Source organism: Ursus arctos, unplaced genomic scaffold (assembly GCF_023065955.2).
Source record: "Ursus arctos isolate Adak ecotype North America unplaced genomic scaffold, UrsArc2.0 scaffold_26, whole genome shotgun sequence".
Classification (NCBI taxonomy): Eukaryota; Metazoa; Chordata; class Mammalia; order Carnivora; family Ursidae; genus Ursus; species Ursus arctos.
Genome location: NW_026622941.1, coordinates 40943788 through 40957472, shown reverse-complemented (window position 1 = coordinate 40957472; position 13685 = coordinate 40943788). Strand labels below are relative to the sequence as shown.

Here is a 13685-nt window from a genome sequence, read left to right as displayed (position 1 = left end):
TATCTTTCATCTGTTAAGTTCGTTCTTTTCAAGAACGGCTCTTTTTTTCCCCTTATTTCTCTATTCTTTTGCTCTCCGTTCCCCTACCTCCCACAAAGTGGCAGAGGAATATCTCTGCCTATATATCATTCCTTAAATCTCTGTACATCTCTAGGTCTTGTGTAACTCTGTTACATGACAAGGATCAATTTTTTGGTTTTTTGGCTGTCTTTCTCTCGAATGTGTATTTGCGTCAAAAACAATTAGAGGGCCCACTATAAGCATATTACAAGCCAAAAGATGGAACTCTAACAGACCAGGAGGCTTTTCTAAAATTAAAACGGCAAAAGGTTAGTTTTAAATTTTATAAGATGGCAACTGAAGCCAGACAGGAAGCCAGAATGTATGTTCTAGTCTCGGGACTTACCTCAATGTATGCTGGTTCTGTACCAGCAGGTGAGATGTGGGGCTGCCAGTCTTTAGGTGGCTTTGAAAGGTACTTGGAATCTGTTACAACCCATTTGAGCCGGGGCCAACCTAAATCAAACCCAAAATAAAAATTGAATTGCCTAAGCCATAAGGGAAGGTGTTCGTTTCAAGTATCAAGAGACCAAATCAAGGTCATTGTAAAATCAGTAAAAGGCTGTATTTTTTTATTAGTTTTTAGTGATAAATCACCAGGCAATTATACCTTCTTTCAAAAGTACAATCGTTCCACATGCTAATTCCAGGCCTTGACATTACCTCAACAATTGGGAGGTCCATTTGGCAGTGGAAGTCCACTGAGGTTAGTGGTCTATCCTCTGTCTCTATATGTAGCATTTAGCTTTAGTGAACAGAGTGGTAGCTTTTTCCAGCCATCAGCATAAAGGTTAAGGGTGTGGGCTGTGGAATCGGACAGATTTGGGTTCAAATCGCTGCTCTGCCATTTATTAGCTGTGACTTTGGACAAGTTACTTAACCTCTCTGTGTCTCAGTTTCCTCACCTGTAAAATGGGGATAATAATGGTACCTACTTCATAAGAATGTGAGAATTAAGTAAGAAAATATATGTTAAGTACTTCACTATTATTAAATCAAAACACTAATTAAAGTATAGCTTTAACTTTCAACTGATAATTCAAGTATAAATATTACTAACCTTTAAACTGTACAATTTCTCCATTCTGGGTTTTTGGCAGCCCCTTTAGACAAACTTCACTGGTAAGAGCTAAGGCAATACCACAGCTTCCTAGCAAGAAGCCAATCTGCTGCCCTCCAGCATCCTGTGGAGAGATGATAATGAGCACGGTAGGGGCGTGAACGTGAGCACACCCGTGCCCCAGACCTAACACTTAGCAATGCTCCGGCATTTGTGTGATAACATTCACGGAACCCCGCTGACACCTGGCAATTGTCAAAATCCAATGACAATATGTTCTTCCAAATAATTTCTACAATAAAATGACTTCCTGAGTACAAATCGAATAGTCTATTAATCTGACACTGCTAATGATGAATTCTACCAGTCAATGTGACCATTTTATTCAAAAGTCAGCAACGTTCCTCTTTTAAATTAATTTTCAGGCCAGTGAAATAGATGTGATGTGAACACGGTTAAGCTGTCTTGACCTAGCCACATCCCGAGATTCAAAAGCAAAGCAACCCAGGTCAGAATAAAATAATTTAAATAGACACCAAATGTTGAAATTTACAACGAAAGTGAATGAATGGTTATACCCAAATCCATATACTCCTTAGTATTCTATTTTAAAGGAGGTAAGATTAAAGCCTTATGACAACAGCAGAGAAAACAACAAAAGATATAGTCTAAAGTATTTCCATTAAAATATCACCTTGAAAGTATCATTATGAAACCACACAAACACAGCCAACTTAATAATTTAAGAACGACCCTATGATTTCCTGACTAAAGACGCTATTTCCCATCAACCAGAGTTTCAGGGATGTTACCAATTTGTTTTTTATTCCTTTCAGAAAATAACTGTTTTCTTGTAAATCCACAGTCTCTACCATACGTATTTGTCTTTATCATGATCCCTCAATAAACTGTAGAAGAAAATTAGGGTCAAACAGCTCACGCAGAGATCTTTTGGTTAAACTTAAAAATTTGCTACAAACGCTGCATGGGCTAATGTGTCATTAAAGTAAAATCTTTTTCCCCAGAGTAGTAACATGCCATCACTGTATCATCCTTCAACTTAAGGGAAATCCTGGGTTGTATAACACAATTAAAGAAAATCCCTTTACAAAAAGGTCTCACCTATTATAAATGTGGATTATCTATAGTTTCAGGAAGTAACAGGGGTCCTCTTTATAGTGGTAATTGTTGAAAAGTAAGGTATGCCCCCATGATTTTTAAATTTTATCTACAAAAATTCTTAGCTGAAAGAATATTATTTTCTGAAACTTATAAATAATAATAAATATTATTTGTCTACAACTCTCGCATTTTTAGAAAGTGAAGCTGAGTACTCAAGAAAATGGTTAGGCTGTTTCTAATATCACGATGGAGTCAATCGATCCAAGAACCCAATGCCCACCACGTCACATCAGGCTACATTCCTCTTAAACTTAGCAATGTTACCTTTCTGGTAAGAGGTACCTCTATAGGCACGGGAATCACTTCTGCCAGGAGACATCCATAAAAAGCCACCATAAACATGACGGGATCATTGTTGGGGTAAACCAGGGCTACCTAAAATGCATAATGGCATTCAATAACAGAGGAATAAAACCAGACTAATACTTTCAATATCATTCTCTAAGATAAACATTTATATATAACATGTCTCATGAACAGAACTATTTAATAGCCTAAGGAAAATTAAGTTATAGAGAAAGAGGCACAAACCTAAAAGATCTCTATCACTCCCATGATTATACTAGACACGTTTTGGAAACTATAATGCACTCATCATCATCATCAGAAAAATTTTTCACTGAACTCTACTGGTGACTGAGCAGTTAACAACTCACCTAAGTAGTAAGTTAATCACTTGTGAAACCTAAGGCAATTTACTTTAGTGCAGGATTAAAGCAATAAAATAAATGTAATGGCTCTCTCTAGATAGGCCAGCATATTAGAGAATAAGCCTTACAACTCTCAGAGAACTCACGGGAGTTGACTGACTCGATTGTCACTATAGGGCCAACTCAAGGTTTCTTATTCTTTAATGAGTTCATTGGTTAATCCTTACTCACTTAACCAACAATGCAAGTACACTAGTATGAAGGCATTAGTACTGGGTGTGAGTAATACTGGCCCAAGCCATTATGGATAAAAAGTTAATTCATCTACAAAAGATAAACAGTAAAACCCGTGTACTATGTTCAAAACTGTGATCTCACCTGTAATGCATCATAGGGATAACTGACCATTCCTAATTTACTCAAGGAACGCAAAAACCACAGAAGTCATTATCATTGTGGAGCTTATTACTTGGCTTAGGTGTTTATAGATTAACATGTGAAAATTACGTCACCAGACTCTTATTTCCCCTTCTTTTACTTTCAAATTCTCTTAGCTCACTCCCAAGATAAGTTCAATCCTGAAGTTGCTAATCTTTCCTAGAGTTCTAAAAAACGCTGATTCCACAAACATTTAAGACGACCCGTTATCTTCCTGCACACAAGTGTCCACGGTGCTAGGAAGACACAAAATGACCTTCTTAGGACCAGGAAACCCTCATGTGTCACAGATATAAGTAGAAGCCACCCTTTAGGTGCCCTTTGCCACAGTGCAAAAGGATTTTTAAGAGGCTAGTTCAGGAGGTTCGATATCATAAGCCTACTAAAAAGGAGTCTGTTGGGTAATTGGTGCTTCCTTCTACAAACACCGAATAAAAAGTAACATCTGACGGTAAGAAGTCATCATATTTAGAAAGTCGTTGATAGGAAAAAAATCTTCAAAAAGTTAGAAAAACATTTTGTTTAATGTCACCTTCAATTAAAGAAGAAGTTAAATGATGTCATTTTGTTTCTTCTTAGAACATGGGTCTCCCTCTTTCTCTTCATAAAACCACAGAAAATGTTTTGAAAAATTTTTATGGGGTAATTTGTAATGAAAAAAAATCAGAGTAAACTTTATTGCTATTTTTGTTGTCTGATTATTGAAATATTTATTTCCAGAAAGAGTTAGGTTCCTCTTTCTTTGTATCAGCACAAGAATTTACTGAGTAGCAGCTATAGAAAGAGACACGTGAATTTCCTTCAATCTATGAATACAAGAATTATCACCTGGTATTGAGCTAACTTGAGTAGGAACGAAACCATTTTCATTTTCTTTTTTCTTTTTTTGGGTAAAGCGATAGAAGTTCATTAAGTGAAGATACAGAAAAAGCTCTCAAGAGTGAGAGGGGTCCCAAAAGGGTTGCCCACTGTTTTCATTTTCTAAGAATAAGAGTTACATAAATTATGCTGTTGTGCATTAAAAATCCAGAATGTGCAGATTAGAAAACAATGAAACATCACCTCCCTAAAACCAAAAAACCAATTACCCTGTCTCCAGGTTTTAATACAGGTTCATTTTTGGTCCCCAGTTTATTAAGCAGTGTGTAGGCCAACTTTAAACTTCTGCTCCACAACTTTCCTGGAAAAAGAAAAGAATCATATAGAAAAACAGGCCTACCTCAGCGAGGGAGCATTCAGTTCATTAGCACATTTAGTAAGACAGCAGCTCTTCCAAATGACTTGTTAGACAAGCATCGCCCCCACCAGACGAAGCCCCTCCCCCACAAAAAATGCTTTATATTCACTTGAGTTTACAAAAGCCGGTCTTGTTTCCAAGCCAAAAGAAAACACTACCAGATGCTCATTTTGGTATAGATAATATTTCAAATTCTTTTGTGAAGTAATCTGAGTATCGTTAGAAATAATTTGATGTGAGCTGATCACATTTAAAGGGAGGACAACAATTTTTATAACAGGGCTGAAAATCAGAAGACTACTTCTGTTCTAAGCTTCTTCTGAAGAATCACTTACATATATGGTATTAGATACTTGAAGTTAACTGCAAAGCAAAAGTATGACCCAAATGATTAAGCATTCCATGCCACTGTATTTCAGTGAAAACAGACAATATGGAAATTAGGTGAAACATGAAGATATTCATAGATGTTAAATAACCATGTAAAGATTTGGTCAGCTAACTGCTTTAAGGGTTACAAGGATGAAATTAATATATAACTTATGAAATGAACACTGAAAATCACTTTTTGGGGGAAAAAAGTTTATCTTCCCCTCTTCCCTCCCCCTCCCTCTGACCACCCTTAGAAATTCTCAGATTATGTTAGAAAGTGAAAAAGAAATCATGTCATTTTGAATAGATATGTTAGTTATACATATAGCTCATTCAGAGGGGCAGCTAGCGTTCTAAACTCACATCAATTTGTCTGGTTCTTTAAATAAAAATTATTTTTTCCTTAAAATTATTCTGTATCTAGGTCTACGGACAATGTGCTTCACTTGAAAAGGGAAAAAGGAATATGTTTGCATAAACTAGCATAAAATCTCACAGCCTAGGTTGAATCCATTCTTCTTGTTGAAAACAAAAGTAGGGGCTCAGTCGGTTAAGAGTCTCTCTGGCTCAGGTCATCATCCCAGGGTCCTGGGCTCCCGGCTCAGCGGGGAGTCTGCTTCTCCTCTCCCTGTTCCTCTGCCCCTGCTGTCCCCACCCCCACTCAAGCTCTCTCTCTCTCAAATAAATAAAATCTTTAAAAAAATTTAAAAATTGAGGGGCGCCTGGGTGGCGAAGTCGTTAAGCGACTTCCTTCGGCTCAGGGAATGATCCCAGCGGTCTGGGATCGATGTCCCACATCAGGCTCCTCCGCTAGGAGCCTGCTTCTTCCTCTCCCACTCCCCCTGCTTGTGTTCCCTCTCTCGCTGGCTGTCTCTCTCCGTCCAATAAATAAATAAAATCTTTAAAAAAAAATTGAAAAATTGAAAAATAAAGTTATTTTAAAGGAATTTTTAAAAGAAAAATAAGTTACTTTAAAAAGTTATTTAAGGGGCGCCTGGGTGGCACAGCGGTTAAGTGTCTGCCTTCGGCTCAGGGCGTGATCCCGGCGTTGTGGGATCGAGCCCCACATCAGGCTCTTCTGCTACGAGCCTGCTTCTTCCTCTCCCACTCCCCCTGCTTGTGTTCCCTCTCTCGCTGGCTGTCTCTATCTCTGTCGAATAAATAAATGAAAATCTTTAAAAAAAAAAAAAGTTATTTAAAAAGGAAAAATCAAACCTTAGTTGTGGTGCAAAACTAAATGGAAAAGTACCAATTCTTTGGGGTTCTTTTGTTTTGTGTTTTTTTTAAGATAGATTTATTTATTTATTTATTTATTTATTTATTTATGAGAGAGAGAGAGAGAGAGAGAGAGCACGCACACAAGCAGGGGGAGCAGCAGGCAGAAGGAGAAGCAGGCTCCCCGCTGAGCAAGAAGCCCAATGTGGGACTTGATTCCAGGGCCCCGGGATCACAACCTGAGCCAAAGGCAGATGCTTAAATGAATGAGCCACCCGGCATCCCTAATTATTTGTTCATTATAGAATTTTGTGCCTGTTCTAGCAAGAGGTAGAATGAAATGGCAAAGATCTAAAAAGTAACTGATTTCAATTTTTAGATAAAAATATTGGATTTTGGGGGGCAACTGGGTATCTCAGTCAGTTAAGTGTCTGCCTTCGGCTCAGGTCATGATAGCAGGGACCTGGGATCCAGCCCTGAGTTGGGCTCCCTGCTTAGTGGGGAGCCTGCTTCTCCCTCTCCTCCCAGCTTGTACTCTCTCTCGCTATCTCTGTCTCTCTCTCAAATAAAATAGATAAAATTAAAAACAAAAAAGTATTTCTTAAAAAAAAAACTACTGGATTTTTAACATATATCCTGCCCAAACATCTTCTCCAAATCCTCCTAATATTAAATCATCAGTGGGTCTACAAAGCCTCTTTCTTCTTTCTGCTCTTTTACATATTAGCTGCTTTGCGAATATCATTTAGCAAATGAAAATACTTGACAATAGCTCTACCTAGAATTCAGGATCCTATTAAAATAATTTAAAAGATCTGTTGAAACACAAGACCAGTAACTGCTAAATAACAAGATGAAAACAGCCCCCATGATAATCTGAAGAATTACTGGGAGAAAAGAAAGAGCTGGGAGTCTTGCAAACTCACCATATGTGAGAGTGTAAACTGGTTTCCCCGTCACGTCCAGTGCAGTCAGACAGGGGCATTTTGCTTGCGTGGTGCCCCAGCGCTGCAGGGCCGACTCAAGGGCAGGAGGCCAGTTACAGATGACTCCTAATGGCTCCCCTTTTACTGGGGTCATCTGCCGTCCCTCAGGCTTGGGCTGGTTGGGGTCTGGCTGAGGTACTGTACCAAAAAAACCCCCAGAGGTTATAAAAATATTATCTGAAATTTATACAAATAGCTACTGACACAACTTAGGTCTCTAATCTCAAATATATTTCCCTTTTCTCTTCATCTTTATTTGGTTTAAACTCTGAGAAAAGAAATTTTATTGCTAGAAATGGTAAACCACAAACTGGGCCTGAATTCACTTTCCCACGTAACTGTGAAATCGTATTTAATATATTTTATGTAATAAACAAATTCTGACCCTAACAAAAAAATCACTGAACATACAGAAAAACACAGAGCATACATTCCTTTTTTAGCAATTTTATAATTTTACTCAACTGGTTTTTAAATCCTTAGATCCTTTTAATCCAGAAGTGTCTGATGTTAGAGAGCCAAGTTCCACTTCACTGGGTTATATTTAATGAAACAGCATTAAACTGTGAGTCAGAAAACCCAAATTTACATTAACGTTTTACCAGTGTGACCTTAATCAACTTGAGTGACTTCAGCCTCATTTTTCCTCATCTGTAAATCGGGGATAGTAACACTTAGACCACACGGTCATTATTACACTCCACCTTAGCCAAAAGGCAGAGACGGATCACAGGGTCATTATTAAACTCAAACGGATAATGAGCACGGAGGACAGTGTTCCATGTCTCCGTACCTTTGTACACATCTTATGTGGCCAACCCCTTTGCTCCTGGGGTATACCTGGTACTCATTCTTGTCAGCACATGCCCTGGGAAGCCGTCCCCAGTCACTCCTTCCTTAGAGCTCCCCACTGTGTGGTAGTCTACCCATGTTAAACCACTGGGGATCCTCAAGGGCTTCTTTTACTGGGTAAGCTTTTCTCCTCCTAAGCCTGACACCCTCTTGAAAGAAGGCACGGTTCTTTTGTCTTCTTATTGCCTATGGTGCCTAATACATAATGGTAGCTCGACTGGTGTCAACTGAGCTGAATTTGGAGGAACCAAAGTGCCAGATTATTAACATGGTCATTCCAGAAGTTGGAGGTGAACAGTACTTCATAGTTTTTCATACAAATAAAATAAAAGTTCTCTTAATTTTTCTACAATGAACAAATACCATTCAAATAATAAAAAACAAAAAAATTCTACTTTCATAGCAGGAATGGTAATTTACATATGGAACAAAGTCAAGTTATTTACTGAGTGCCAATGATATGCACAGGAGGTGATAAACACCGAGGAAATAAATGCTGTACATGTCACTCTTCGAACAAACATTTACTGTTTCTAGTAAATGCTAGGTGCAAGGAGCGCAGAGTCTGTGCCCTCACGAGGTATCTGGAGTGCAAGGGGGACACACATACATACATAGAACTAAGCAGAAAGACATGAGCAGTGCGCGACAGAGACATAGGGAGGGCAGAAGAAGGCCACATCACCTAGCTGAGAGGACGGAATCCCCCATGTGAACTGAGTCTTACGGGAAGGGTAGGAATTAGCCACGTGAGTAGGAGATGAGAAAAGAGGCAAAGAAAGGAAAAGAAACAGAGTAAGCAGCAAGTATTAGATGGACAAATGAAACATGACATAAATTTTCTTTTATAGCTCAACTTAACAACAGACTTGGGAAATTTACTTGAAATGTCTTGATTCTTTTTCTACTAACATAAAATTAATGAACTAGTTTCATTTCCCAATTTACTGCCCCAGATATGTAACATTTCAGCTGCCCTTCTGCTTCGTATATTCCCAGACTAAACTACCGTATTAACTAAAAAAATAAACATGGGTGATTCTAAATAGTTTTGTTTTTATGGACAGACTGTATATACGATAGGCATAGTCTTCTGGTCATAAAAGTGTGTACATTATAGCCATCCGCTAGGCCTCAATGCAGACCCTGGGGGACACTTATTCAAAGGCTTCCAAAGACATGTGGGTACTTAACTTTTCCAAAGATAATCATTATTTAAATAAGCAGTTGTTGCCTATTTATAATTAGTGGAAAGCTGTTCGTGCTATTCTGCCAATGAAAATTGTTCAGGTGTGACTCCTATTAAACGCTGACCTTCTTTTGCCTGGTGAATGAATACACAGTGCTGGAAATACTGGGGAGGCTATGACTGGTATGAGCATCGTGAATATCAGTGTATGCAGGAAGATGTCCATAGTTCAATGTGTTTAGTGACTCCTAAAGAAACATAAAGTCATCTTAACCTCATTATGTCAGGTTGCCTGTTGCTTCTGGCTGCATAAAGTGGGCTAAAACCAGATGTAGTCTATTAACATGCCTAGTTCCATTAACACGTCCAAAGTGATCAAAGCCTACTGTATTAGTCTCAGGATGCAAAAATGAACTACAAAACTACCAAGGCTCAATTCTTTTGACAAAACCTTTCACTAGGTAAATCTGTTTGTCTGTCATCCAGCTTCAATAATTATCAAATGGCCACCTTCATTTCATCTATACTCCTCATTCAACTCCCAATTCTTCCTATTAAATCCTAAATATCACATGATCTTATCCATAAATATTTGTTAAATTATTAAATAAAGAAATCACGATTACCACTTCCTCCACAAAGCTTTCCCTAACCACACAGATGGGACTGATTTCTGCCCTTTTCCCAGCTACTGTATTAATTGATACATGCTTACTGGCTAAACTATGCTTTCACGTGTATGTGTTTTACTATCAGTCTAATGTGTAAACAATATGAAGGAATGGCTGTATTTTCATAAATCTTTGAACCCTTTTCACCACCTACCATGCTGTCCTGTAGATAGCAGGCACATGTGTTGACTGGCTGATTTAACAAAAGGATTATGTTATATCAAAAAAGACTGGGCAAAAAAAAATTTTTTTTTTTGGTAAGGAGAGACATTATTTGAAAGGATTAAGGGAAGGTGGAAGGAGGGGAAGGACCATTACAAGAGTGGAGAACTCTGACAGTAAGACCTGCAAGCATCTTTGACTGGGCAAATTTTTGAGGTCAAATTTGACATGTGTATTCTAGGATAATGCAAAATGTAAATAATTTTAAAAATTTTATATTTGGGAGAGTTCCTCATTTCAAAGGGCATATTTTCCAAGGATAGTTCTATGCCTCCATAGTTATCTCTTCGCCTTTCTCTCCCCTCCCTCCCTTTTTATTTTGTGCCTGATATCTGAAATACAAATGATCCTTAGGGAAAGAAGAACAGAGAACTACGAATTCTTTCAACAAAAATGCTGCCTTGTTCATCCTTAAATCCTACGGTACCTGACATGTAGTAATTGCCTAAGATACGTCTGTTGAAGGAATATAGATGTCTTTGGTATTATTACTACTACCTTCCACAATTTCTTCAGAGTCATCCACAAAAAATTCCTTTAAGGGAGGTCTTTTGGGTCGTTTCAGAGTATTGAGAAGCTGCTGGATTTTGGTGGATACTCTGCTACTGACAGGAACACCTAGAAGGGAAAAAACAGTAAGTGAAAATTCACTGGTTTTAGGGCTATCTCAGCTTCTCAATCCTCTTAGGAGTTTTTATTTCTAATGACATTTGGCTTTGGCCCACAGTCTTACTCTATTTCAACTGGGCCAGATACGTACACATGTGTACATGACAAATTCTATGACAACACAGAACAAATATGGTGCTATTATTAGCACCCTGCTTCCAGATTTCATCTAATCCTCCTTTTTTCTTATAGCATGCTTTTTTTTTTTTTTCCCTCCACACTCAGTGTTTTGTTCAGAGTCTCTTTGGACACTGCAGACTGTCTGAACAAGTACCAGTGCTGCCACAGGGCAGGCTGTTGACAAGAGGGTGCTCCAGAGGACACGCGGGTCGTGTCAGTGGGCGGTTACAGTGGGTTCTGCGACTGCGCTGAGTGGCTGAATGCAGGCGCTGCTGTTCAGGATGTGAATTTCCCCAGTGTAACTAATATTCCCTGTTTAGCTGCCCAAAAGAACTCCCTACCATCAGCTGTATCCATAAGGCTGGACCTGTTGGATCCTTTGTGCATGCCTTTAACTATCCCCGAGGGGGGCAGATCAATATTTGCTGGGCGCATTGAGGAAGATGATGATGAAGAAGAGGTAGTTGTAGTGACATCAGGGGGAGCAGAGAAATTCTCTAAGAGGGGAGAAAACAAAATTTAGAATTATATTACAGTAGCAATAAAAAGAACCTTTAAATTTTTGCTGTTGTTTCTCAACAAGGAAAAAACTACCTAAACGGGGCATAAACTGTTGTAAGGTAACCTTTGAAATAAAATTCTACTAGTAACATATAATGAGAGGGCAAGAGGTTAAGGAAGGGCATATCAAAATCATTATTTTCAAAAACCTGAATAGCCTTAGTAAGAGCAAATCACATCAAATATTCCTGAAAACCATTCCTTCCTACACACAAAGACTGGTAGAAATTCAATATTAATAATCATAATAGAATAAAAATTCTATTCAAAATGAAAACAAAGTGAATATGGTCAGTATGCTACTGATATTCTAGTCTCAAGCATTTCTTCATGTTTATGTTGGCTTATCTATGTTTCTTCTTCCACTGAAAATGGAAGGAGTGTCTTGGGAGTGGGGTCAGATTCCTCAGGTTTCCAGATGAAGAAAACCAGATAAAACCCACTTCCAATTTCTATAAAAATAACCCACAAGAACCTCGGATCTACTTGACCAAGTTCTTCCCTTGATTGAAGCATGATTACATAATGTTATTGTACTCTGCTTCATGCAGGGATTCTTAATGTTGTGAAATTGAATGACATAAGTTGGAGGAGAGCCATTCAACAGGGAATGTGTTACAAAAAACTTAGAAAAACATCTGGAGAAGAAAAGGAAAATCAGAGGAAGTAAAATATATGATTCACAAGAATAACAATAAGCCACTCAAAACTACAAAAAAGACAAAAAGCATAATATAAACAATTTCTAAAATAAATTTGGGAGCAAGGTCTCTATGCCCCAAAAGTCTGTTATTAGCAGTTCAATAGTGTAAAAGTTGTGAATATACTAGCACAAGTATACTACAGTATACCTTTCTGTAGGATAATGTAGTAACAAAGCATTAAAAATAGGCACTTTTATTTGACCCAGAAATTCCACTTACTGGAATACATCTTAAGGAAATAATCAGACGCATGCACCAATCTGTGTATTCAAGGATGTTCATTCCAGCAGTTTTTATAATAGCAAAAAATTGGATACTACCTAAATGTTCAAAACGGGGGAATGGCTAAAAAAACCAAGGCATGGCCATATAATGGCATACTCTGAAACCATAAAAATATAGTATAATTCTATATTAATGATATAAAAGGTGTTTGTGATACACTGCTAAGAAAAGCAGGTTATGAACAATATGTGTACTAGTACAATTTCATTTTTGTAGAAACAAGACCAAAATGGTACATATTCCTATGCAAAAAAAGTCTAGGAAATATACATTAAAGTGTTATCCGTGGGAAGTAGCTTTATAGATGACTTTATCTTTATCTTCAAATTTTTCTATTGGGAAGATGAATTGCTTCTGTTAGAGCAAACATCCAAAAGGCAATAATGTTAAATAAAATGGTTTCTATGCTGTACCTGAACAAAAAACTTTTCATAGACTAGTAGAAGCAATAGAAAAAATATAAGGTCAGATGAAATCATCTTGTTAACAAAAATCTAGACAGAGTTAACCGGGTTATTAGGGCAATATTTTTAATAAGTGAAATTGCGCTCTTTCAGACAACTGTGGAAAGAAAACCTAACCCAACCATGGCTCCGTGGCTTGTCCTTCCAAACAGAAGCGATGGTGAGCATTCTCATCTGCAGCTGCTGTAAGAGGTTCAGTGAATGACGGGGCAGAGCCAAGGGTGCAAGACAGGCACCAGCTGCTGGCACTGAGCGTTTTAATGTGGGCAATCATACCTTCCAGGTAGCTATGCTCTTTACTAATTACACGCTTGAATTACAAACTTTCTAAGTTTTCCTTTTCCAAAATCAATTAATAGATTAAAGATATATATCTCTATATATATGTAAGGTAATGGAGAAAGGTCACTGATATGAAAATTACGACACCACAGACACATGATGTTTAAATACATAGCGTAGTGCAATATGTACCCCCCACTTTGGCAGAAACAGAGATCTGAGCTGTGTCTTTACCTGCAGATGTCACAAACTCTTTAAAAAACACACACAAAAACATAAAGCAGAGCCAAGCAAAAGCTACACTCCATACAGGAGCATCAGCAGCAGGTAGCAGCTCAAAGAGCACCAACATCCTCAGCCTGCACGCCCCAGTTGTAGCAATAACACAGCAGCAAGGACAATAAATCCAGTCTTTACACTAAAGACAAAGGGCTTCACTGATATTGTCTTATGCAGAATCTGTTCA

At 38.0% G+C, this 13685-nt stretch overlaps 1 protein-coding gene across 13 annotated transcripts in view; it reads right to left on the bottom strand.

The window, feature by feature from the left end:
* Nucleotides 1-13685, bottom strand: part of DIP2B (disco interacting protein 2 homolog B) — a 213597-nt gene that overhangs the window by 52512 nt on the left and 147400 nt on the right. For 7 of the 13 annotated variants that reach the window (XM_026501888.4, XM_044385470.3, XM_044385469.3 and 4 more), the window contains 7 exons: nt 11265-11420; nt 10630-10752; nt 7141-7338; nt 4479-4570; nt 2567-2677; nt 1121-1244; nt 407-516 (listed from right to left, as the gene is read on the bottom strand). In XM_026501888.4, the coding sequence (XP_026357673.1) occupies nt 407-516; nt 1121-1244; nt 2567-2677; nt 4479-4570; nt 7141-7338; nt 10630-10752; nt 11265-11420 (914 nt within the window). The remainder of the gene's footprint in view (nt 1-406; nt 517-1120; nt 1245-2566; nt 2678-4478; nt 4571-7140; nt 7339-10629; nt 10753-11264; nt 11421-13685) is intronic. The other 6 variants (XM_026501889.4, XM_048216776.2, XM_048216775.2 and 3 more) reach the window with 3 other exon arrangements.